The 27,998-nt window shown below is 44.2% G+C and overlaps 1 protein-coding gene across 1 annotated transcript in view; it reads right to left on the bottom strand.

Annotated features, from left to right (window-relative positions):
* VIPR2 (vasoactive intestinal peptide receptor 2) overlaps nucleotides 1–25,898 on the bottom strand; it is a 56,509-nt gene extending 30,611 nt beyond the window's left edge. Inside the window, exons 1-2 of the mRNA XM_082192521.1 lie at nucleotides 25,616–25,898; nucleotides 17,802–17,904 (exon numbers count right to left, since the gene is read on the bottom strand). Of these exons, the coding sequence (XP_082048647.1) occupies nucleotides 17,802–17,904; nucleotides 25,616–25,666 (154 nt within the window). The 5' untranslated portion in view covers nucleotides 25,667–25,898. The remainder of the gene's footprint in view (nucleotides 1–17,801; nucleotides 17,905–25,615) is intronic.
* Between the last annotated feature and the right edge of the window lie 2,100 nt (nucleotides 25,899–27,998).

Raw genomic sequence — 27,998 nt, 5'->3', positions numbered from 1 at the left:
ATGGGCTGGACGCGGTTACCTCCGCCTGCTTAGAGCTCCCAAAGTCTCGCTGGAGTCCAGGGAAGGGGGGGCTAGCTGGCCGCTTTTCGTTCGGGGAAGGAAGCCCCCACATAGCACCACAGTCGCGCCCCGTAGGCGGATCGCCCCCGCCCCTGAGTGCACATTATCTTTGCAGCTCCTGGTACACCCCAGGAGTTATGGGCCCTTGGGTGTGTTGGGTGGCGAGTGCTGGGACTCTCCAACAAGCTGACATTCTCCCCTGAAGGCATCTCCCTTATCTCCCGAGACAGACGGATGCTCACCGAGGCCCTGCTGCGATGTAAGCAGACCCTTGTGGGGATGGGTCTTATCCCTGCGAGTGGGGGTGGCTGGGAGGTGGGGGTAGTAGCCCTTTTCTCCCAGGCAGCATTGTAACCCGGGAAATTTAAGGGACATCAACAATCCAGGACAGCAGCGGGACACAGCGCTGGGATAAGGGAGTTTCCCGCCAAATAAGGGACGGTTGACAGCTATGCAACTGACCCTCTCCTAGATTCTGACACTACTTGGCTGCCTCACAATCATTTCTTGCCCCTTCACTGCTATGGAACAGACTTTCCTCTAGCCTTGAATGTGTGTACCTTGTGTGTACTTTCACCTGCTAGTTTGATTATTGTAACAGAGGCAACGAGGATTAAAAGAACACTGAACCACACCAGCAATTGTCGGGAAGACAAAAAGAAGACTGCTTCCCATCACAGCGCCACCTGCCTGTGGCCAAGCAAACTGTAGCGTGACAACACTCTTACATATATTAAGCATATAAGGCAAAGCACCACTTATTCTCCATCACTTCTAAAAAAACCTGCTTTAGTTTGCTTCTGGCATATTATTCCAATGATTGATTTTGATTGATTTTGCTTTGGACAAATTATTATTTACTGCCAAGTGCCACAATAAATAAGCACTGGGTTACTAAAAGGCAGCAATACTAACAAGACTGAATTATTTTTACTTTGCCATCAAAATGCATTAGGATCTAACGACTTGGGTATAATCAGAAACGTTTAGAATTCCAAGTGAAAGAGCCCCCAAAATATTGTGATGAGAAAAGTTAATTCTGTCATAGGAATAAATCATGCACGTCAAAGAGATCTCCGGTTATCTACCACATTTACAAACTTTATTATGTAAAGGAGAATTCTAGTCATAGGGCTGTTCCCCTTTCCCTTATCACTTTCACAGGAGGCGAAAGCTGAAGAAAAATGGCACCCATGAAACTGATATGGCTCTCTCCCTCATCAATTTCATGGTAGATGAAAGACAGTGAAGTACTGAATAAAAAGATGGGTTCCCCCCCCTATTTATTAAAAAGAATTTTTAATACACATATATTACAAATATACAAGCATACAAACATACATTTCATACAATCCTTAAAAGTGTTCAAACATACCTACACTCAATCCCACAAATAATTCATGGGTTTTAAGTATCCAGCTCTGTTCTACTTAGAGAAGACCCATTGAAATTAATGCACTTGTTAGTCAAAAGCATTAATTTCAGTGGCAGGACTCTGAGTATGGCTAGCACAGGATACAACCCAGGAACCCTACTCAACTGTCCCAGCCCACCACAATTGCCACCATGGGGGCGAGCCCATTGGCCCTGTGCCTTCCCAAACATTTTGACCCCTGTTCCTGCACCTCTCTAGGCACTGGGGGCTGAATGTCTATATTGGGGAGTCTGCTGCCCTCGAGTAAGCTCCCTGCATGAAGAGCAGAGCGGGCCCCCAGCTGCAAACACCCAGCCTCCAACATGTGATGGCTGCAGGAATGTTATCAACACCAGGTACCACTCTGTCACTACAGATCACACTCCTCCACTTGATGCAGGTGGAACAAGCCTACATTCAAAGCCACAAGTGCACTGCCATCCTATGTAATTCACAAGCAAGGATTCAGGACTGGTAGCCTGGTAAAACTGGGGAAAGTGTATGGTGCTTACAGAGAGTCCAGTCTAGCAGAAGAACCTTCCTCTAATCCAGGGGTCAGCAAATTTTTTCAGCAGAGGGCCGGGTCCACTGTCCCTCAGACCTTGTGTGGGGGGTGGACTATATTTTGAGAGAGAAAATGAACGAATTCCTATGCCCCACAAATAACCCAGAGATGCACTTTAAATAAAAGCACACATTCTACTCAAGTAAAAACACCAGGCAGGCCCCACAAATCACCCAGAGATGCATTTTAAATAAAAGGACACGTTCTACTCATGTAAAAACATGCTGATTCCTAGACTGTCCGCAGGCCAGATTTAGAAGGCGATTGGGCTGGATCCGGCCCCCGGGCCTTAGTTTGCCTACCCATGCTCTAATCTGAACGTCCCCTGTGGATGAAATGAGGGTGACATTTGTTTAAGGATGGTCTATCTGCACTTTCCCCTTCATGGATCACTGCCTTGCCGTGGCGAAGGGGCTTGAAGAACTCAGAGAAGCTATGAACTACGCCGAGCAGGGCACACAAGATGAACAGGTCATAGTGGAGAGTTTTGACCAAACATGATCCACCTGGAGTAGGAATCGGCAAGCCACTCCAGTATCCCTGCCAAGAAAACTCCATGGACAAAGACAACAGGCATATAAAAGTTATGACACTGGAAGATGAGCCCCTCAGGTCGGAAGGTGTCCAACATGCTACTGGGGAAGAGCGGAGGACAAGTACAAGTAGATCCAGAGCTGATGAAGCGGCTGGGCCAAAGCCGAAAGGACGCTCAGTTGTGGATATGCATGGAAGCGAAAGGAAAGTCCAATGCTGTAAAGAAAAATATTGCATAGGAACCTGGAATGTAAGAACCATGAACCTGGGTAAGTTGGATGTGGTCAAAAATGAGATGGCAAGAATAAATATTGACATCCTGGGCATCAGTGAGCTAAAATGGACGGGAATGGGCGAATTCAGTTCGGATGACTACCATATCTACTACTGTGGGCAAGAAACCCGTAAGAGAAATGGAGTGGCCCTCATAGTCAACAAAAGAGTGGCGAAAGCTGTACTGGGATGCAGTCTCAAAAATGATAGAATGATCTCGATACGAATCCAAGGCAGACCTTTTAACATCACAGTAATCCAAGTTTATGCACCAACTACTGGTGCTGAAGAAACTGAAATTGACCAGTTCTATGAAGACTTACAAAACCTTATCGAAGTGACTCCAAAGAAGGATGTTCTGCTCATTATAGGGGATTGGAATGCTAAAGTAGGGAATCAAGAGATAAAAGGAACAACTGGCAAGTTTGGCCTTGGAGATCAAAACGAAGCAGGGCAAAGGCTAATAGAGTTCTGTCAAGAGAACAAGCTGGTCATCACAAACACGCTTTTTCAACAACACAAGAGACGACTCTACACATGGACATCCCCAGATGGGCAACATCGAAATCAGATTGATTATATTCTCTGCAGCCAAAGATGGAGAAGCTCTATACAGTCAGCAAAAACAAGACCTGGAGCTGACTGTGGCTCAGATCATCAGCTCCTTATAGCAAAATTCAAGCTTAAACTGAAGAAAGTAGGAAAAACCACTGGACAGGTAAGATACAATCTAAACCAAATCCCTTATGAATACACAGTGGAAGTGAGGAACAGGTTTAAGGATTTAGATTTGCTGGACAGAGTGCCTGAAGAACTATGGATGGAGGCTCGCAACATTATACAGGAGGCAGCAACTAAAACCATCCCAATGAAAAAGAAATGCAAGAAAGCAAAGTGGCTGTCCAACGAGGCCTTACAAATAGCGGAGGAGAGAAGGCAAGCAAAATGCGAGGGAGATAGTGAAAGATACAGGAAATTGAATGCAGATTTCCAAAGAACAGCAAGGAGAGACAAGAAGGCCTTCTTAAATGAGCAATGCAAAGAAATAGAGGAAAGCAACAGAATGGGAAGAACCAGAGATCTGTTCAAGAAAATCGGAAATATGAAAGGAACATTTCGTACAAAGATTACCATAATAAAGGACAAAAGTGGTAAAGATCTAACTGAAGCAGAAGACATCAAGAAGAGGTGGCAAGAATACACAGAGGAATTATACCAGAAAGATATGGATGTCTCGTACACCCCAGGTAGTGTGGTTGCTGACCTTGAGCCAGACATCCTGGAGAGTGAAGTCAAATGGGCCTTAGAAAGCACTGCAAATAACAAGGCCAGTGGAAGTGATGGTATTCCAGCTGAACTGTTTAAAATTTTAAAAGATGATGCTGTTAAGGTGCTACACTCAATATGCCAGCAAGTTTGGAAAACTCAGCAGTGGCCAGAGGATTGGAGAAGATCAGTCTACATTCCAATCCCAAAGAAAGGCAGTGCCAAAGAATGCTCCAACTACCGCACAATTTCACTCATTTCACATGCTAGCAAGGTTATGCTTAAAATTCTACAAGGAAGGCTCAAGCAGTATGTGGACCGAGAACTCCCAGAAGTGCAAGCTGGATTTAGAAGAGGCAGAGGAACCAGAGACCAAATTGCAAACATGCGCTGGATTATGGAGAAAGCCAGAGAGTTCCAGAAAGACATCTACTTCTGCTTCATTGACTATGCAAAAGCCTTTGACTGTGTTGACCACAGCAAACTATGGCAAGTTCTTAAAGAAATGGGAGTGCCTGATCACCTCATCTGTCTCCTGCGAAATCTCTATGTGGGACAAGAAGCTACAGTTAGAACTGGATATGGAACAACTGATTGGTTCCAAATTGGGAAAGGAGTACGGCAAGGCTGTATATTGTCTCCCTGCTTATTTAACTTATATGCAGAATTCATCATGCGAAAGGCTGGGCTGGATGAATCCCAAGCCGGAATTAAGATTGCCGGAAGAAATATCAACAACCTCAGATATGCAGATGACACAACCTTGATGGCAGAAAGTGAAGAGGAATTAAAGAACCTTTTAATGAGGGTGAAAGAGGAGAGCGCAAAATATGGTCTGAAGCTCAACATCAAAAAAACGAAGATCATGGCCACTGGGCCCATCACCTCCTGGCAAATAGATGGGGAAGAAATGGAGGCAGTGAGAGATTTTACTTTCTTGGGCTCCATGATCACTGCAGATGGTGACAGCAGTTACGAAATTAAAAGACGCCTGCTCCTTGGGAGAAAGGCGATGGCAAACCTAGACAACATCTTAAAAAGCAGAGACATCACCTTGCCAACAAAGGTCCGTATAGTAAAAGCCATGGTTTTCCCAGTAGTGATGTATGGAAGTGAGAGCTGGACCATAAAGAAGGCTGATCGCCGAAGAATTGATGCTTTTGAATTATGGTGCTGGAGGAGACTCTTGAGAGTCCCATGGACTGCAAGAAGATCAAACCTCTCCATTCTGAAGGAAATCAGCCCTGAGTGCTCACTGGAAGGACAGATCGTGAAGCTGAGGCTCCAATACTTTGGCCACCTCATGAGAAGAGAGGACTCCCTGGAAAAGACCCTGATGTTGGGAAAGATGGAGGGCACAAGGAGAAGGGGACGACAGAGAATGAGATGGTTGGATGGTGTTCTTGAAGCTACTAGCATGAGTTTGATCAAACTGCGGGAGGCAGTGGAGGACAGAAGTGCCTGGCGTGCTCTGGTCCATGGGGTCACGAAGAGTCGGACACGACTAAACGACTAAACAACAACAACAACAACATCTGCACTTTGCTCTTCCTTGTGCACGGTCCAAAGACATTTTATCTTGATAAAGTGTGTTGTCTCTGATTTTTGTGTGTGCACTGCGTTTCCAAGAATCCAACCCTACACTTCATAGAACAACTGAAAAAATGTTCTTGGCTACGTGGATGTTCATTTCCTAAAAACATAAAGTGGAGTCTGTAGACACTGTACTATCCGACAAGATACTAAATTACTAAGAGGCTCTTGAATGGTCTCAGCCAGGCAAGATAAATCTGTTTTCTCTGTTGCTGAATGGCCTAGAGAAACGACGGATGGGATCAAAGGAGGAACAACTTGACAAAATGGAGAAGTGTTACTGGATCTGCAAGGTGAGTGGGAGCAGGAAGGTGAAGGTGTGGCCTCCTAAATTATAAATCAAACTGAAACAGAAAAGTTAACTTTTCCTAACCCTGTGCACAGTGGCGTAGCGTGGGTTGTCAGCACCTGGGGCAAGGCAAGTAATTTGCGCCCCCTAACCCGTGGATTTTAGCACTGCGAGCGCGCCCCCCTCAGATGTTGTGCCTGATGCGGCCGGCCCCCCCTGCACCCCCATGCTACGCCACTGCCTGTGCATATACCATAAAACATTGACCCAAAAGCTATAGTCCAGAGCACAGAAGATATGATTTCCTAGGTGTCGCAAAGCAACAGGTAAGAAAGACAAAGGGAAATAAAAGCAAACAGCAAAACGCAAGAGGGGTGAACCAATCAGGAGACTTAAAGCCTAGAACATTCCAGTGTTTGGGTGTGGGTGGCTTTTCCCACACAGCTGAAGCAAGTTCCTCAGTCTAGATAGCGCAGAGGCCTCAATTCAACGAGATCATCTCAATTACTGGGATAGTTTTCTTCCAAAAGGCTAGCATTTTACCCAGAGACCTATGCAGAGGAACCATTTTCTTGACAATGTTGTCATATTAAAAAACAGCAACCCCACATTTCTAGGGGCCATGCAGTACAATGCCCAAGTACTAGAAGACGGTGGGTATCACTAATAAAGATTTTTTTAAAAACACAAACCCATAAAACTAGATTTGCTATTGTGTTTATTTAAATGCATAAGGACTTTGGGACATGTGAAATTATACAAGCCTCTTCTGCATTAATGATTTATGCAAAAAAAAAAAATGTAAGGCCTACAATAGAAGAATCAAGTATCGCAAGTCGTTACTTTGATGGTACGGATTGCATCATAAAGAAACAGCAATTATAATGAAATAACAGTTATGGATTGGAAACCAGTCTGACTTTATGTTAATTATTTTTGGGTTTCAATCTATTAATTATAACTACCTGAGTTAAATGCAAGTTAATGATCTGCAATCACCTTAATTAGGTTCTTTTGTGAAACTGCTCCCCAATCACAGGATTGATTGAATACTTTAAAATGCTATATTGTGTGTGTGTGTGTGTGTGTGTGTGAGAGAGAGAGAGAGAGAGAGAGAGAGAGAGAGAGAGAGAGAGAGTTGCCCATAGCTGCTTTTCAATCAAATCTTCCGAAGTGGTAATCTATTATCTATATGTTTGTTTTTTAAATGGGTCCCTCACACTGATGCAATGACATCCTTTGAGCATATGTAATCTTGCATAACCTGTTTGGAAACATCTCCAAGTTTCTTGCCCTGTGACAGGAGCTGGTGATGGGTCAAAAAATATCTTCCCAAGGTAAGGGTAAATCTCTACTTCTCTAGATCACTTGCCAGCAAGATCTTCCCTCTTTATGGCTGCACTTTTCATTTGACTTCCAGTTTTAAGATCACTTTTTAATGTTGGCATTGCAGTGAACATTATCTCGTTCTCATAACGAAAAGTAGATGCTCTACCAGCCAGCTATGGTCCTTCCCCCCAATCTGTATGCTCCTGCTCAGACTGTAAACAACTTTATTTAAGCATGTCTGTAAGCCACTTTTGACTATGCAAAACTTATTGGAGGCTTATACCTGAAAGAGCGTCTCCACCCCCACCGTTCTGCCCAGATGCTGAGGTCCAGCGCCAAGGGCCTTCTGTTGGTTCCCTCACTGTGAGAAGCAAAGCCACAGGGAACCAGGCAGGGGGCTTTTTTGGTAGTGGGGCCCGCCCTGTGGAACGCCCTCCCATCAGATGTCAAAGAGATAACCAACTACCTGACATTTAGAAGACATCTGAAGGCAGCCCTTTTCAGGGAAGTTTTTAATGTGTGATATTTTAATGTATTTTTAATCTTTGTTGGAAGCCGCCCAGAGTGGCTGGGGAAACCCAGCCAGATGGGCGGGGTACAAATAAATTGTTGTTGTTGTTGTTGTTGTTAATTTTATTAGGGAAAGGGCGTATAGAAATGTTCCTTTTTTTATAAGATTTTTATTGGTTTTACAACTTTTTTATAACAAACAAACACATAAACAAAACATACAAAACATGCAATATTTCAAAACGTATTTTCATGAACTTCTTTTCTCGGACTTCCCCGTACCTCCCCTTTCTGCATCCCTGTGTCCATAGTTTTTTAGCAACATGTAACTATTTCTTTTCAACTTCTTTCATTTTAATCCTTTCATTAATCTAATCTTATTTCACTGTAGCCTTTTCTTTCTAAAAACCTCGACATTCTAACATTCATCAAGTTTATAATAGTCTTTAAGATAAATTTTGAATTTCTTCCAATCTTCTTCCGCTGTCTCTTTTCCCTGATCACGGATTCTGCCGGTCATCTCAGCCAATGTCATATAGTCCATCACTTTCATCTGCCATTCTTCCAGGGTGGGTAGATCTTGTGTCTTCCAATACTTTGCGATGAGTATTCTTGCTGCTGTTGTCGCATACATGAAAAAAGTTCTATCATTCTTTAACACCAGCTGGCCGACGATGCCCAAGAGAAAGGCTTCTGGTTTCTTAAGGAAGGTATACTTAAATACCTTTTTCATTTCATTATATATCATTTCCCAGAAAGCCTTGATCTTCGGGCACGTCCACCAAAGATGGTAAAAAGTACCTTCAGTTTCTTTACATTTCCAACATTTGTTATCAGGCAAATGGTAAATCTTTGCTAGCTTGACTGGGGTCATGTACCACCTGTAGATCATTTTCATAACATTCTCCTTTAAGGCATTACATGCCGTAAATTTAATACCGGTGTTCCACAACCTTTCCCAGTCAGCAAACATAATGTTATGACCAATATCTTGTGCCCACTTAATCATAACTGATTTAACTGTTTCATCTTGTGTATTCCATTTCAACAGCAGATTATACATTCTTGACAAATTCTTAGTATTGGGTTCTAACAATTCAGTCTCTAATTTTGATTTTTCCACCTGGAAGCCAATTTTCTTATCTTGTTTGTAAACCTCCATTATTTGGTAATAATGGAGCCAATCTTGTACCTTAGGTTTCAGCGTATAGAAATGTTCCTATGGGGTTACTTCCAACATGCATAAACATGCATAGGCTCGTGCTGCGTATCTCACCCCCACAGAACTATCCCATACTGATCTTGTTATCTTTGTAACCTGCATCCAATACGAGCGAAGCCAAACTGTCAATAAACCTATTTGACATGACTCTGGCCCACCCACTGATGTCCAGCCTGAAAGAAAATGCTTGAAACAGACTTCCAGGATTGTACAAAGTAATTGTCCCTTTTGCCCCTCAATATCTCACGGCGACATGCGCACGTCATTTGTGCTTGCCGCGCAATGTGTGCAACCTGTGTGGCGTGCCCATCTCACGCCGGCACATCATGTGGCGTGAACATGTGATGTGAGCACATTGTGCGGTGCCGGCCCCCTCAATCGCAGGGGCAAGCAAGCTTGCCTGCCACCATAACAGTGGAATGGGGATGCGCAGGTATATTGTGAGCTCTACCATAGGTCTTTGTGGAGGCGGGTGGTGTGGTGTGTTTGTAATTTCATGTGTTCTGGTCTTCAACCATGTACAGGCTTGGAGTACACAAACAGCAGCCATAATCCACAGGACTCCTGTCGTACTTTCTGTTCATAACTGTTTCAACAGGCAGCGCGACACGGTTAGGTTCTGTGCTCCATGGTGCTCCCTGCGCCACTGACAAGGGTCCCCTATCTCTGTGTGAGGCGGTGGTGAGGTCAGCAGCAGTGCAGCCAATCCAGCGCTCCTATTGGAGCGTTTGCACCTTGTTGACTCCACCGCCTCACTGATGCCGCACTCCTCTCTCTCTTGCTAAGCCACAGTGACAAAGACGATGGGAGGTCAAATAAGCTTCCTCAACCTGCTAACTAGATCCAATTGGACTGGAAGAAACTGAGCTATTTTCCAAGTTTGTGGGGGATATAGTTCAAGGTTGTTGTTTTTGTCCATTTCTGATCCTAACCAGGGACAATCAGTCCATTACCATCTGGGGTAACTTCACATTTTAGGTGTCGCTAGCAAAGCTATGTGGGCAGAACCCCTGTTTGTTTGATTTACGGCACCTATTCTGGCCTCTCAAAGAGGATTCAGTCCACGTACAGGACTCCAGACCAGGCTTTCTTTCCCTCCCCCCCAGTTGATTTTAGGCCAAAGGCAGCATTAGAAACCTGACACACAAGAATCCCGAAAAGACAATCAATTATTATTTTTTAAATTTATATTTTAAAAAAGTCTGGTAGCGCTGGTAATTCTGCACGTACTGAAAAATGAGTAACTTTCTGGCTCGACTGGATGCGGAATTCATACCAGTGGCAAAGGACAGCCGAATAAATTACTTCTTTTGCTCCAGTGCGATGTTTTTGGGTCTGTTCCAGAGATGAAGGGCAAAGGTCCATCTTTCCCTCACTTGTGGAAAATATCTGAAAGATGTTGATAGGAAGGTAGCTTTTCTTTGTGTACACACAGACTACTGATGAACGTTCCCCTGCTGGAGCTAGAGAGTGAGCTTGTCATCATAGGCTAATGGAAGGCTCCAAGGTGTGAGTCCGGAATCACAACAGTTAGGCGTTGGCATCCTTTCTCCTCTACCACCATCGCTCTTCGCATTGTGACCTCCACAACCTGCACTATCTAGGCAAATGTGCATGCATGCATTGCCACGAACCCAGAAGTGGAATGAAAAGAGGCAAAAACAGCCCTAAAAGAGCATAAAAATGGTACAAAAATGGTGCCTAGCAATCCCACAAACCTTTGCAAGTGCAACCCCAGGAGTCTTTGAGGCCTGTGGAGAGTTTGAGTTTGAGCAAGGAGGTTTGGAGGGAGTGATTGTGGTGGATTTTTGGTTTTTTTAAGGGTTTCCAGAGGTGTAGAGGGTGTTTGCAGGCTTTCTCAATTGTGTCCCCAATATACACGATTCTACTTAAATGTGCGGTGCCTGAGAATGTACCCCTCCCCATTAAATGGGGAGTTGCCTAGACTTGAATGGACTTTTCAGTGCATCTCAACTTTTACACAGTGCTGCCTCTGGTTGCGAATGGGATCTATTCCGGAGGTCTGGCCAGATCCCAAGGTTTTCGCAACCTAAGGATCACTGTTATACACATGTGCGCGGGGCGGTAGACCGCATCTGTGCATGCTCGTGAAGTGAAACACTTCTGAGTTTGCTGCTTTCGCAACCTGAAGTTTACATTACTCGAGGGTAACATAACCCAAGGTGCTCCTGTATAGTGGTGCCCCGCAAGACGAACGCCTCGGAAGTCAAAAAACTTGCTAAACGAAGGAGTTTTTCGTTTTCTTAGCCGCTTCGCAAGACGCATTTCCCTATGGGCTTGCTTCGCAAAACGAAGCTTGCCCCGCAAGCTCCGGGGATAGCGGGGAAGCGCAGCGCGTCTTCCCCGCTGTCCCCGGACCTCTTTTGAAGCAAGGGGCGGCAACGGGGAGAAGCAATTCTCCCCGCTGCCCCTTCCCTTGCTTTAAAACAGGTCCGGGGACAGAGGGGAAGGCACGCACGCCTTCCCCTCTGTCCCTGGACGGTCTCCATAGGAACGCATTGATTTATTTTCAATGCATTCCTATGGGAAACCGTGCTTTGCAAGACGAAAAACTCGGAAGAAGAAAAAACTTGCGGAACGAATTAATTTCGTCTTGCGAGGCACCACTGTACCATGGTTTGCATACCTCTTGGTTTGCATACGTTTTGGATTACAAACATGTCAAACCCGGAAGTGCAGTGTCCTGGTTTGCAACCTTTTTTTGGATTACAACCCATTTTTGGGGGATTACGGACAAAAAATTTCTGGAGGCCGCATTGGCGAAAGCACGTTTTGGGTTACAACCCATTTTGGTTTACAAATGGACCTCTGGAACGGATTATAGTTGTAAACCTTGGTACTACTGTATTTTAAAATGGCTGTTACCTCTCATCAATCTGCTGCAAACCTGATGGTAAGAAACAAGGAAATGAATTTTTAAAGTAAGCATTGACTAAGATTTTTTGCACACAGGCGCACACACGGTAAACTCTCTCCACATTTTCCAGCTTATAATTCTAAGAGTTTTATAGATACTTCATATTACTGCTGCATGTGAAAAGAAAAACGTAACCCAAAATTAGTTCCAGTGAACCTGGTAATAAAAAGATGCAACTATAAAACGTCACGAGGGCAACAGGAATCATTAATATGCAGCTTAGGGCTATCAAAAGAATGTGGATAATAGTTTCAGGCTTGATTTGTGTGTCTTTTGGCAATTAGCCTTGTTATTATTATGGAAGAAACTGGAAAGAGAAAAAGAAATATCCCAAAGTGATTTATTACCATGGAAAAATATGTTTTTGCTATTAGAAACACATACAGGACAAAAATATTGTACTCAGCTCAAATGTTGACAACACTAAATATAGAAACTTACTTTTTGACATCCTTATAATGCCTATATTTAAAAAAACCCCACACTTTAGGTTTTCTTATATACTGGGACTGCCATTCTATGCACAACAATCTGAGAATTAGCCTTTACTGATGATTGAACAGGCAGAGGGTTTTGTTGTGAGTTTCTGTTGACATGTTAACAAATTTACCAATGTGAGTCACATGTCACTTCCAGACCGTTTATCAGTAGCAAAACCAGCTCAGAACATCTCCTAAACATAGCTGTCAACGTTTCTCTTTTTTAAAGGGAATTTCCTTTATTCCGAATAGGATTCCCTGCAAGAAAGGGGAAAAGTTGACAGCTATGCTCCTAAATGGTCTATAGCGAAGACCCCGCTGGCAACCCAAGCCAGAGTGACCCAAGCAGCCTTCTGGAAATTACTATATTTAGACAGCTGAGTTGTGTTGCTTCTTGAATCACTTTAGAGAGAAAAAATAGGGGTAGCTCTGGGGAGGAACAAACTTGCCTGAAAGCTCTGTCTAATGTGGGGGTTATATTGGCTCCATCAAGATATAACATGTATATTAATGGGCAGCTTCCCTTTAAGCAACATTCATACCCAGTACTTTTTTTCTATAAATAAATGTTTAGGGGTACTCTCATTTTGATTCAAGAAAAATAAATACAGTAAATGGAGAAAACTACAAAGATTCACAAAATGTTTAGGGGTATGTGTCCCTCTGCATCTCCCCAGAAAAAAGCACTGTTCATACCAAACTCTCCAAATGGCTTTTAAAACAACCAGCAGGGAAGTCCTTAGCTGGAAGCCTGGCTGACGGACTAAAGGAATCAAGGATGGGGAACCAGCTGTTGTTGGACTCCAACTCCCATCAGCCCCAGTCAACATGGCCGGTGCTTAGGGACAACGACAGATGTAGTCCAATAGGTTTCCCATCCCTGCTATAACTGCTGCTGCACTAGGAAAGAGGTGATGCAATGGCAGGAACGCACCTGTACTCTGGAGAAAACCAGAATGCTGGCAGAAAACTTCACCGGAATGGAAAACTCTACCTGCTGTGGGTGTTTTTCTGGTAAAGGTAAAGGTAACCAGTCGTGACAGACTCTGGGGTTGCGGCGCTCATCTCACTTTACTGGCCGAGGGAGCCAGCGTACAGCTACCAGGTCATGTGGCCAGCATGACTAAGCCACTTCTGGCGAACCAGAGCAGCACACGGAAACGCTGTTTACCTTCCTGCCAGAGCACTACCTATTTATCTACTTGCACTTTGACGTGCTTTCGAACTCCTAGGTTGGCAGGAGCAGGGACCGAGCAACGGGAGCTCACCCCGTCGCGGGGATTCGAACCGCCGACCTTCTGATTGGCAAGTCCTAGGCTCTGTGGTTTAAACCACAGCGCCACCTGCGTCCCGTTTTACTGGTTGTAGTGTCTAAATCAGGGCACTTGCAGAGTGGCCTTAGGTCCAAAACACCCTAATTTCTTTAAGATGCCCAAAGCAAGGGCTAATTGCTGTTATTTATTTATTTATTTTTAAGAAACAAAAGGGGAAAGCATATTTTTCTGCTCTCGCCACAGGGGTAGTAAGTAACAGGAACTCTGTTATGGATTCCCCTCCCCACCCCCTCTATAGGATTACCCTCTTAATCTCAAATCCCATACACGCTTAACCTGAGAGTATAACCCACTTCTGGGGACTTACTTCTGAGTCAACAGGGATAGGGTGATGCTACACAGCAATTAAAGCTGTCGGTGAGGGTTGGCAGAGAGAAGAATTTGTGTTCCACTCTTCTTCGGAAGAGCCAGGGGCAAACGACAAGGCTATCTTTTTTTGCGCAGCATATAGTTAAAGTGTGGAATCTGTTCCCACAAGGTGTAGTGATGGCTGCCAATTCGTACAGCTCTGAACAGGGATTAAGACAGATTTCATGGAGGAGAAGGTATTGATGGCTACTTGGCACGATGCCTGGATATTACCTCAAGTCTGAGAAGGGGTAGGCCTCTGAATATCAGTTGAGGGAGGTGATAAGCAGGAGAGAGCTATTGAATACATGCTCTGCTTGTGAGCTTCCCATAGGCATGTGATTGGCCAAAGATGGACTAGATGGGTCTTTGATCAGATCCATCAGGTATCTTCTAAAGTACTTAGAAGTTCCAGGGAGTTCCAGCAGTGTTTTGCCTTTAACAGTTCTCTTGTGGGTGGAAGGTAGAGAAGTTAGTGCTTAGATAAATCCTTCAACTTCATCTCTGGAGTTGTTTGCTTGCTGTGGGCTTTGTGACTGCTAAGCATGCTCTAATCCTGAAATCTATACGAGGCAATCCACACAGTTTTTGGACCCGTAGCAAACCATAAAAGCAACACAATTGCATCTTCGTTTAAAACAAAGTTCCCCACGGCCTCAACTAAAGCAGTTATTGTGTGCTCTATAAATAGGACACGTTATGGGTCACAACCCCCCCTAGTTTCCTAGCACTTCCATGTCCTTTGCTCACTGAAGCAATTATTTAGCTTTCCTGCAGTCAGATATGCTTTCAAGCCAGCAAATGCCATGATTGAATGAGTTAGACGTTTAGACGTTCCATTTAAACAGAACACCAAGCCATGGTTTGGCATTACGTGAATAAGCAGTGAGGAGTTTCAGTTTGCATACTTATCCCACTGCACACTGATCCTGCTTTGAAACAAACCATGGTTTATCATTTCATCCATACTCTGCTAGCCCAAAGAAACCTAGGATCAAATCCTGGCTTGAGATCCTGGTTTGCATGGCAAGTGCTGGTTCGGACAGTCAATCCCTGTTCCCAGGGAACTCTGGGAACTGTCAATTTCAGCTCCCAGGATTGGGGGGGGAAGGAGCCATGACCGTTAAAAGTAGTATCATAGCATTTAAACATATGGTATGAATATGACCTAGGACTGTTGTTGTTTAGTCGTTTAGTTGTTTAGTCGTGTCTGACTCTTCGTGACCCCATGGACCAGAGCATGCCAGGCACTCCTGTCTTCCACTGCCTCCCGCAGTTTGGTCAAACTCATGTTCGTAGCTTCGAGAACACTGTCCAACAATCTCATCCTCTGTCATCCCCTTCTCCTTGTGCCCTCCATATTTCCCAACATCAGGGTCTTTTCCAGGGAATCTTCTCTTCTCATGAGGTGGCCAAAGTATTGGAGCCTCAGCTTCATGATCTGTCCTTCCAGTGAGCACTCAGGGCTGATTTCCTTCAGAATGGAGAGGTTTGATCTTCTTGCAATCCATGGGACTCTCAAGAGTCTCCTCCAGCACCATAATTCAAACGCATCAATTCTTCAGCAATCAGCCTTCTTTATGGTCCAGCTCTCACTTCCATACATCACTAGACCTAGGACTAGGGAGACCCAAATTCAAATCCTTACTCACTCAAGAAGCTTACTGGGTTACCTTGTGCCAATTGCTATACTTCTTGGCCTAACCTATCTTACAGGGCTATTGAATATAAATACAACAGTTAAACTGAAAATAAATAAAATAAACCAGCACAGCAATTAGGCTTTCTCATTTTCTCTGTGATTGCAAGGAACCTGCAGGCTTGTATTGGCTCTCAACCCACCCTTCCAATTGGCTGGCAACCTTATAATCCTTGTCAAATAAAGATATCCTTGCCAATTAAAAAAAAAAAATCCTATAACAGACTCTTTTAAAATTCTGACTCACAGCACCCAGTCTAATTGAATTCATTGCTACTGATCCATTTTCTTTTACAGGCAGATATGTGTTTACTTTTCTGTTTCAAACCCTTTGCTGTATTTATTGTCTCCCTACTGAGAAGAATGAAAGATCATTTATTTACACTGTGAGCAGATGGCCTTGGTTGAGGCACTGGCTTGTGGGAAATGTTTCACTTCTGTATTTGCTTTTTGATAATCTTCTGTTCCATTGCACTTAAAGCCATAGTGAAAAATTGTTTTAAAAGCAGAGACAGGAAAGGAATGGAATCAGCTACCTCCTTCCAAGCACTTTCTCCTCATCTTAAAAATGTAATCATTGCCCCATAAGACATTTTATCATTTTAAAAAAATCCAAACATCTTCACGTAGTGCAAGGAAATCCTGCAGATTCTAAGTATAGCCCTACAACTAAGTTCTTCAGCCACAGTTCCTGGACTACAGCTCCCATGATCCTCAGACAGGTCAGGGATGATGGAGTTGTAGTACAACAGCATCTGGTAGACTAAAGGTTGAAAAACTATAGTGTAGACAGTACTGAACTATATGCAGGGAGAGCTCAATTTGATGAAGACGGCATCACCCACCTTCTTCCATGGACCAAAACCAACATTTAATCTGATTTCAGCTCTGATGATGGGACAACATCTTCCACCAAGGCTACCTCAGAGGCACAGAACAAATTGCTCAGCACACAGTTGTTCTCCAACACCTCACTGTTGCCTGCCCCTCAGCTATCTGCCACCTAAAGCGCCTGCCTCATTCTGCCTGCTGGTGGGGACAACCCTAACTAGATGGCCCAATGGTCTGATTTGGTACAAGGCAGCTTCCGATATTCCCATAAGGGATCTACTATTGTGCTATTTGCTGCTCCCCATTGCTCCTGCCCTTGGAGGGCTAGAATGTCATCATTGGGGCATTAGGAATGTCTTTTCATTTATGGTGGGAGTGTCCACTGGTGAAAGAGTTCTGGTCTAATGTGTATATACTGTCTCAAAGACTACCAGACAAATGATCCCACAGCGCTCACTTCTAAATATATGAGATGGTCATATTCAAAAACTGCAAGCTAAAGAATTAGTGTTGTGGCTTCTGGTAGCAGCTAGGATATCCACAGCACAAAAGTGGAAGACCTTCAGATATCTCTGTGGTATGAAAGTGAATGGAACCTGGCTTAGAAGGCTTAGAAGACCCATAACATTTTTTATACTGTGTAGTCAGATTCTATCATTTATATCGGCACAACTAACTTCCAGGACGCTGTGGCACCATATGCAGGAAATAGGGACATCTAAATGTTTCTACCAATAGATGTCCCCTCACAGCTTCTGATTTTATTGACAAATTTAAGAGAATGGATGTGTCACTTCTGATATTTTTGTATTTTTACATTTGTTTTTGTACATTTATTTTACGTGTAATGGAATAAAATAAAAGTAATTTACTAATTACAGTAAGTAATCATGGAAATACAGCAGGCTGGCAGGGGGGGGGGTGGATAACCCTGTCCCATGTCAATGCTGGCCATGAGAAGGGACCTTCCGTTCATTTTCAGCCAGCATGGAAATGGAGGCTACAAGAATCTTAACAGGCTCCTTTCATTTGCAGGCCAGTAGCTTTTGTGGACTTATTTGCAAGACTACACGATTGAATCACTCTTTTCTTTTCACTCTCTAAGTTGTCTTCTTACCTTTAAAACCCACGGTTTTGGCATTTTTTAAAAGTTCCATGCACTTTATTTCCTCTTTATGAAGCTCCAGCTGCAATCTGCATTCCGGGTGAATCCCATTTACCTGTTAAATTGAACAAAGGACACGACTGAAATATATTCATAACACTAAGCACAGCTAATCATTTTTATTAGGTTTTTCAAGAATAAGTAAATACATTAGCACTGGAAGTTATAGGCGGAATAAAGTATGCCGATACAATTGCATTACACTATTACCCTCACTCAGCAAACAAACGTGCAGAGAACCACTGTAACAAATAAACTGACTGACTGAAACAAAACTCAATCTCCCTAACCAACAGACCCTTTGCTTCCAAGTGTCATTAGAATGTATCATTACTCCTCAGAAGGTACGTGTAGCAAAGAAATAACAATTTACATGCAAATCACGATGCATGCCAAAATATATGAAATCTACCGAAAGAGCAGTTTACATCAAGATGTTCATTCATTCCAATGGGTCTACTCTGAGTAAGGCTAGCACTGGGCACCACCCAATGCCATTTGGCCTGAAAACAACCACTGGTGTCAAAACATGTATTTTAGTTCTATAGCAGAAACTGAGGAATCCTTGACGTGCTAAGAAGGTAGTGATAACCAGCTATGAAGGCTGTGGTTTTTCATTTTAATGGGTAACTGTCTAATGTTGCAGGTTGAAAAAGTTAGTAAAGCAACACACTCCCTGACCACAGGGAGTCATTAACTTCTCCAGCCCAGATGCTAGGGAAATCTCTCTAGGCACGGGGCACAGCTCCAAACAAAGATATGGAAGAACTTGCTGCTGTCCAAGGTAGCCTGAATAATCCCATTACACGGATGCCTTGCCTAGGCCCCTCAATAACTCCTCCAACCTTATCCCAAGTCCTCAATTCATCACCCAAGTCTGCATCACCCTCTAGGCCTCAGGAGCAAAGGTGTCAGTAGACCCAGTGCATAGCTTAGTTGGCTTCCAGAAGGCTCTGTCACCAGAGGTCTACTTGGAAGGAAAGATCTATTTGGGAGGAACAACCTTACTTGGGAATACAAGGAAGATCCAGCTGCAAGCATTGACTCAGCAGAGGACCATCTCTGGTTTAACAGTTTCCACTGAGGCTCATTAATGCCATTGTTTGAGCTCTGGCCTCCACAACCAGGTGCCAGTAGTGGCCACAGGGTATCTCCCAGGGGGTTGAGGTCAAGGCATTGTGGCTAAAGACACAATGACAGAAACAAAATTCAAACCGCTGACTTTCTGGTTCACCATTCAGTCTCTTAACTGCTGCATTTACTACGTTGTCAGCACCTAAGGTTCCCCAAACTGAGCTTTAAATGTTGGCAGCCTGGTGGCTCCCAAGCAATGCCAATGGGAACTTTGAAAACCGCACTCTTCTGTACAAAGAAACATCCTTGATTGCTGCCTTGAACATTCCCCAGTGAACAATGCCACTACAGTTGGCAATCACTAGTCACCACAGGGATATTTGAAAATATTGATTGAAATGACTCACAGCTTTTCAGAGCAACTTGGAACATTATTATAAATGAAGGAAATGTACATTTTTGTCATCAAAAGAGAACCTGGCTAACTATGGAGGAGGGTGGAAGAGAACCCATCTAGCGTGATAAGAACAAAGTACAGTATCACAAATTATAACGTGACGACTTTTTATTCTTCTCCCCTTTCCTCGTACATCTTATTTCTTAAATGCTGTGCAGTGGGAAAACCCACTGTAATGTGCAAGCATTTCTGTTACTCTTTGTATTAATTATTCTTCTGAACTGGAATGGTTCATTGGTTGCGTTAAGGCAGAGGTCAGCAAGGTGTATCTTGCCTGGGCCGGATCAGTCCCACGGAGTTCCCTCTGTGGGCTGGATTGCGCGTGCGCCTCCGATTTTTAGGATCTGCGTCTGCACAGAAGCAATTTTTGGCGCCACGGAAGTGAGTCCCCATGTGCCGGTTTAGCGCAGCACAAGAACGGGCAACTCAGTTTGGGGGCAGCTCGGGGGCCGGTCAAATGACCTCTACCGGCCTCTTCCAGCCCATGGGCCTTAGCTTGCTGACCCCTGCGTTAAAGTACCACAATACGCAACCAAACCATGGTTTATTGTGACAAGAACAATTCTAGCCTCTACCTGAGCTCACATACTCTTCCTCCCTGCCCTTCCATCAACATTGCCACAAGGACTGTGGACATGTTTGAGATTTTTTCTTGGAGATATAAAGTGGTATAGAAATGAAATTCATCATCATCACCATTATCAGAACCCAACAAACAGTGGTTAGTCTTAACTATAATGTATTGAAATGAGCCTGCTTCTAAACAGTGTAGACTGAGATTAACCATAATTTGGGCTTCAGCCATAACATTAAATATATAAATATATTAAATATATAAGCCTTGTTATATTTATGCACAGGTGCAGTGCCGGGGGGAAAGTATGGCAACTATGAAAATATAGTGGTTTCTAATGCTAGTTTCCTTTTCCAAGTATCTTTCTTGGATCACAATTTTCTAATGTGTGGCCCAGTTCCTTTTAGGACTGAAAATGTACAGAGAATAGTTTTTCTCCGTCTTGCATGGGGCTAGAATTTGTGTGCACCCAATGGAGATTGGAAGATTCAGGGCAGATAAAAGACATTTCTTTCTCATGCAGCAGATGAACTATGGAACTCGTTCCCACGGAAAGCAGCGATGGCCAGCCATGTGGATGGCTTTAAAAGAGGATTAGACAAATTCGTAGTCAGAGGCTGGCCACTGTGAGAACAGGATGCTGGAGTAGGTGGATTACTGGCCTGATCCTGCAGGTTCTTATTAAGATTACTTATGAGAATCACAAAACGAAACATAGATGCAGCTTTGTGTACCACTAGTGAACTTTAATTCTCAGTGTTTATCATTTGTCGATTAAACAAATGTCTAAAAATATTCTTTTTTTAAATCTTTAAATCACATGATTTAAATGTTCTCTAAACAGTGATTTAGCAATGAAGCTCAGGGTGCTGTTTGAAAGATATACATCAGCTGCGGAAATTGCAGAAGATGTGCAATGCCCCCACTCGCTTTATTCCAGGCGTGCCGCATTGTGCAAAAGCGTTCATTTTCCAACAAATAAGCCAGTTTGAATCATATGCACTTTATGAAAGGCCTTTAGGCACCAAGTGATCTAATGAATTCACAGTGTTGCGTGCTTGGAGTCTGGAGTTATTTCCTTAGGCACATTTAGGGGGGGAAAGATGATTTTGGAAAGTAGGGAATACAAATGGGCATTCTACAAGCCATCGCATAGGAAGAACTGCGGCCATTAATAGTTCACTATTGTAAAAAAGAAAAAACACCTTTCAGGGATAGGGAAAATAAGCAATTTGGAAACAATCCAACATTTTTAACTGGCATCATTTACCAAGCTTAGTTAATAACAGGTGGTTCCCTGCTGCTGCAAGGTCCTTTTATGCAATTCCACCTGATGTGCGAATTAAACAGCAGTTCGATAGTGCTCAGTTCGGCAGCACATATACTAAAATTGGAACAATATAGAGAAGATTAGCCTGGCAAAACAGCAGTTGGATAAATCACACTTAACTACTTCCAAGTCCTGGAAGACTTGATCCTATAGTATGTTGCAATAAAACAGTCAGGAATCAGGAATGTGGAAAAACTGCTGTGCCAGAGTAACAACATTGCCTGCATTTTTTTCGCTGGGCATCACACACACACACACACACACACACACACACACACGTGATGTGTGGCATAAACCTTTGCAGAGGACTGATGGAGGGATGAGGACTCACAGGGATGATTCACCCATATGGCATTCCAAGATCCAGTCAGAATAAGGAATGCTAGGCTAAATGGACCAATGACCTCACTAGAATGCAACTCCACACGTTCATTATAAAACAGAAGGGAAAGTGAACATGTGAAAATAGAGGAGTTAAAAAGCCAAGCTACATAATATCACTTAGGGACATGGGTGGTGCTGTGGTCTAAACCACTGAGCCTAGGGCTTGCTGATCGGAAGGTTGGCGGTTCGAATCCCCGCGACGGGGTGAGCTCCCGTTGCTTGGTCCCAGCTCCTGCCAACCTAGCAGTTCAAAAGTACATCAAAGTGCAAGTAGATAAATAGGTATCGCTCCATCGGGAAGGTAAACGGCGTTTCCGTGTGCTGCTCTGGTTTCGCCAGAAGCAGCTTAGTCATGCTGGCCACGTGACCCAGAAGCTGTACGCCGGCTCCCTTGGTCAGTAAAGCGAGATGAGCGCAGCAACCCCAGAGTCGTTCATGACTGGACTTAACTCTCAGGGGTCCTTTACCTTTACACATAACTTAAGACAAGGGCTTTGGGTCACTTCACACATTATATACATGGGTTTGCTTCTTCAGGAGCACTCAGCAAACTGCTTTATTTCTAGCAAGCACCCAGGAGGCTGCTGTCTCCTGAGTCAGACCACTGGTCCATCTTGCTCAGTATTGCCCACGCTGAGTGGCAGCCTGGTTTGAGACAGAAGTCATTCCCAGTTCTACCTAGACATGTTGGGGAGCTGAATCTGGACGCAAAGCTGATGTGCTGCCACTGAGCTGCCCTTCTTCTGCATGATGCCTGTGATTGCAAGCACATGCTTCTGTTTACAAAACAGCTCCTCATCCAGGGTTTGCCCTATGTTTTCCAGAGTGCAAATGATCACATGGGAGAGGAAGTGTGAGGGAGATATCGGAAGGATTTGAAAAGAAAGTTAAGAGCAAAGCAGAAGTCTAGGAGGCAAGAAGAACCCAAAAGAGCAAACAGGAAGATATAAAGCTTAAAACAAGAAGCCATCCATTTTTAAACATTAGCTTCCTTTGGGCATACTATATATTCCTGTATTTTTTTAAAAAAAGACCCTTTAAAAATTCCTTTTACCTTTGAATCCTATTGATAAACTCAATAAATCCTATCGACCTGAAGCTTTCTATTGACACACTGTTCATTTTACTGAACAGTGAAAAGAAAAGTGTGTGGATTTGTGAATACAGTGGTTACATACGCTTCAGGTTACAGACTCCGCTAACCCAGAAATATTACCCTGGGTTAAGAACTTTGCTTCAGGATGAGAACAGAAATCGTGCTCCGGCAGCGCAGCGGCGGCTGGAGGCCCCATTAGCTAAAGTGGTGCTTCAGGTTAAGAACAGTTTCAGGTTAAGAACAGACCTCCAGAACGAATTAAGTACTTAACCCAAGGTACCACTGTACGTGAATCCTATTGATAAACACAAGCATAGGCATGCATGCCAAAATGTTGGGGTGGGGAAGGTAAAATTCCTAATCAGAAAAGCACTGCAGTCATGGCTAGGAGGGTGTAGAATAACTTTTCTTTCAGGTCTGCAAAGAAAACGTCTCAGAACCTCTAAGGAGTACTGACGTTTTCCATGGGTGAAGTTTAAAGGGCTGTTTCTATTAAAGTGGTAAGTGCATCCAATAAAAAAAAACTAAACTGACCACAAGTTGATTAAAAAACCACTTTCTGTCCTTCTCAGCAGCATTCACACATATTCCAGCTCTACAATTCTATGCTTCCCTCATAGGGTTGTTGTGAGGATAAACGTATTCCACCTTGAGCTGTTTGGAAGAAAGAGGTGATGATGTAGGGGAAAGAAGGGACTCCGAACAGAATGGAGAGAAAATTGTATGACTATTCTTTTTGTCCTTGCTAGCCAATGTCTGGTCAACAAGCTCAAGAGGAAAAAACACACACTTGCAACACACTTCCAAGTAGTAAGACTGATTTCTGCATGCAAACTATAATGTCTGCAGCAGCCCCCAAGGGTTTTCCTCCCGACTAGTAATTTGAAAAGGATGTGCAAAAGCATTTCTAAGATCAGAAAGACCATTCATTAATGAAGTGGCTTTGCCATTAAGTACCACAAAGCAGGAGGTTCAAAAGGGGAATATTTTTTCTTCCTCCATTTCTCTGCATCATTAAAAAAAAATTAATCAAAACCAGTAGGCATTGTTATGTCTTTTTGCTTTAGGTGCAACAATGTTTGAAGTCCAATACTGGGTGTTGGTATACGAGGTGTGTGAACTGGACTGTATGTCCCAGAAGCTTTGCAAGGTGAGTCTCACATTCCTTGCACTAATATTAAGATACCCACCTGCAGCTGCTTCCTGATGTGCAGTGTCAAAACACAAGTATTTATTATGTATGTTCTTACACTTATACCCATGCTTTTCTTCTGTCACAAAACACAAGGTGGCATAGATATGGTTCCCAGACGGCATGGCAAAATCAAGACTGCCTTTTTTATGACTGTATTTTTTGGAACTTTGGAGCACTTGATCCAGAATTAGCATGATTACACACAAGCTTCATGTTCAAAATTACTAATAGTACAGGCTAGAATTTCCACTCCAGCTATAAATGTCTACAGTGGTACCTCGGGTTACATACGCTTCAGGTTACAGACTCCACTAACCCAGAAATAGTACCTCAGGTTAAGAACTTTGATTCAGGATGAGAACAGAAATCGTGCAGCGGCAGCGTGGCAGCAGGAGGAGGCCCCATTAGCTAAAGTGGTGCTTCAGGTTAAGAACAGTTTCAGGTTAAGAACGGACCTCCGGAACGAATTAAGTACTTAACCCGAGGTACCACTGTATTGAAAAAAATGGGGGGGGGGACTTCACATATTTGCCATTCCTTAAAAATTTTGATTTTGACGAGAAAAGGCTTGACGTTTGTTGCAGGGGGAAACCAATCTGCATAAAATTATCTTGAGGGTGCAGACCATAATATTTAGCCTGGAGGCTAGTTCGGCTGCATGAATAGCACTGGAGGCATCGCCATCAGGAATACTTTTGTTTACAGCAGTGACGGGACTAATTCATGCTGTCTGCTTTCTCCTGATCTTTCTCAATGAATTACGGTAAGATCCAGAAGTTTACAGAGGCAGGGAACACCTCAGAGGAATTATGGGTGATGCTGTACTTCATCCTTTATAGTCCTGCCACGGTTGTGGGTGGAAGATGTCTGGCTCCTCTTTCTATAATGCTGAAATATTGAGCTCTTACTAGGTTCCTCTCTCCATCCAAAAGTGAATCTGCTTTTCAGTCATGCCTTGCCTGTCATATCTGCAGTGAAGCATTTATCGCTACAATTCATTGCCCCCTCACACTCCACAATGCTCAAGAGTTCACCAAGCAAATTCACCTGCTTTTTATGACTGGGCTTAAGCTCCGTTACAACAAATTAGTTACCAACCTATCAAACAGGGAGGTTAGAGAGGGTGAGTGAGTCCCACACACTTTGTTGCCTAAATGAGTGAAGCAGCAATGCTGTTATATCCTAAGTCCAGGAATATTTCACATGTGCCGCTGAGCATTTCTGACCCATTTCCACCCAGTCACACCTGCAGTGGGGACTCCCATGCTAAGTCAGCACTGGGAACCAGCTCACACTTTCATCCCACAATTTTATGGAATTTGCTCCACGCTCCTCTTTTGTTACTGGCGACGTGAAAGATCCAAGTGGATCGATTTGAGAACAGAGGGCCACCTATAGCCTAAAAAGAGCAGCCGCCCAAGGAGGGGATCCTATGAACGCAGGGTAGGGAGAGAAAAGAGAAATTATTCACTGTGTCCTTTTTTAAAATAAAGGGACGCCGTGAGAGCCCGCGCGCCCTGTGGCTGCTCAGCGATGAACGGCGGGAAAGGTACTTTGCACATGCTCAGAGACTAACCCCGCTTTATGATATCAGCACCCAGGAGAGGGGTGGGGTGGGGATTCCACAGGAAAGCAAACAAACCCAGAGTTACTCACCAGCCCCAAAGTCCACCAACCGATCGAGAAGAGAAGAGCCGGCAAGTTCATCCCAGCCAAGTGCCGGAGGGGCAAGATCAGCTCTCCGGGGCCGGGGGTTGCGGGCTTCCGAAGCTGCAGAGACCCCCCAGCAGAAACATAAGGTCGCCGAGCGGGCGCTTCCCGTCTCCTGGCGCGCAGCTGACTCCGCGGGCGCGCACGTGGGCAGCTCCCGCCGCGCCTCCCGCTGGCAGCACGAGTCCCCGGTCCCTCGTCGCCCGGACTGCGGGTCCTGCCTCCGCCGCCTCCCAGCCCAGACTGGCTCCCCGGCACGCTGGGCTGCGCGCTACTGTTCACCCACCCAGGACTCCTCCTCTCCGCCTCCGGCTTTCTCCTGCCTCTCCTCCTCCTCCTCCTTCTCTCCCCCCCCCATCTGGTTCTTCCATTGGCGTCCTGGAGTTGCTGCTTGCGTGCTGCGCGTCAGGCAGAAATACAACAGGTGATGCATTTTACATTTTTATTCTGGGGTTGGGCTTCTTAAGATTAGGGGCAGGGATAGGTAACTTACTGGACTACAACGCCCTCCCCAAAACAGCTGGGAACTGTAGTTTGTTAAGAAAGCTGGGAATTGTAGCTCTGTGAGGAGTAAACTACAGTTTGTGAGATTCCTTATGGGGTGCTTCCATGGGCATAGCCGGGATTTATTTTAGGGGAGCAGGTTTTATGTTGGGGGGGGGGTCAGAGCCAAGTTATCTGCGGCACAATGTGTCAGTTGTTTTTATTTTATTTATTTGATGGCTACGCCCTTCAAACGTATGAGGGGTACACACTCTCTCTCCTTTTTGCAGCCTAGCTTACATCTCTCTGGGTCATAGCTGTCAATGTTTCCCCTTTTTTAAGGGAAATTCCCTTATTCCGAATAGGATTTCTTGCAAGAAAAGGGTGGTTGTTGAAGAGGTCAAATGAGATGACAGGCCTGAGGTGTATTTAGGGGAGCACGACCGGGCACTGAGCTGAGAGGGCGTCACAGGGGGAACTGCAACAATGACAAACAATGGAAGGCAAGAAGAGGGAAGCGCCGAATTTTGGCACCGCAAAGGTGCGCTGCTGAAATCCCAAAGTCTGCCACTGCGTACTGTCCTTCTGTGGAGCTTGGAGAACTGGATACAAGAATGACAAGTATAATTACTGACCTTTAACAAGTATAATTGCTGACCTTTAAAGCCCTAAACGGCCTCAGTCCAGTATACCTGAAGGAGCGTCTCCACCTCCATTGTTCTACCCAGACACTGAGGTCCAGCACCGAGGGCCTTCTGGTGGTTCCTTCACTGCGAGAAGCCAAGTTACAGGGAACCAGGCAGAGGGCCTTCTCGGTAGTGGCGCCCTCCCTGTGGAATGCCCTCCCACCAGATGTCAAAGAGAACAACAACTACCAGACTTTTAGAAGACATCTGAAGGCAGCCCTATTTAGGGAAGCTTTTAATGTTTGATGTATCATAGTATTTTAATATTCTTTTGGAAGCCGCCCAGAGTGGCTGGGGAAACCCAGCCAGATGGGCGGGGTATAAATAATAAATTATTATTATTATTATTATTATTATTATTATTATTATTATTATTAATTAATGATTGTATTGAAGCACAGTGTGAAGAAGTATGGGGTCCAGATCAAGGGAAATCATAGTCCCATTCTATTCTACCTTGGTCAGACCACAATGCCCAATTCTGGGCACCACAATTTAAGAAGGATGTTGACAAGGTGGAACGTGTACAAAGGAGGGCAACCAAGATGATCGAGGGTCTGGAAATCCAGCCTTATGAGGAATGGTTGAAAGGTCTGGGTATGCTTAGCCTGGAAAAGAGAAGACTGAGAGGAGATATTATAGCCATCTTCAAAGATCTCACATGGAAGATTGAGAAAGCTTGTTTTCTCCTGCTCTGGAGGGTAGGACTCAAACCAGTGGCTTCAAGTTGCAAGAAAAGAGATTCCGACTAAACAACAAGAAAATTCTGAAAGTAAGAGCTGTTTGACAGTGGAACTGTCTTCCCCAAGAGGTTGTGGACTCTCCTTCATTGAAGATTTTTAAGCAAAGTTTGGATGTCCTCTGTTATGGATGCTTAAGCTGAGATCCCTCCATTTCAGGGGGGTTGAACTAGATGATCCTTGAGGTCTATTCCAACTCTACATTTCTATGATTCTTTGAATGCCCATGAGAATGCACAGATCACTTGACACTCACTTCTGAGGGCCAATGTTCTTGACGCCATTTGTGGCAGCTGCACCGTACATCTAAAGCACATTGAAAGTTGTGATTTGTTAAGGGTGCTGGGAACTGCAGCTCTGTGGGGAGCAGACTACGGTTCCCAGGATTCTTTGGGGGGAAGCCATGAGTTTTAAATGTAC

This window comes from Podarcis vaucheri (genome assembly GCF_965113315.1).
Source record: "Podarcis vaucheri genome assembly, chromosome: 12".
Lineage (NCBI taxonomy): Eukaryota > Metazoa > Chordata > Lepidosauria > Squamata > Lacertidae > Podarcis > Podarcis vaucheri.
The sequence above is the reverse complement of the archived record's forward strand: the minus strand, read 5'-3'. Positions and strand labels throughout refer to the sequence as shown.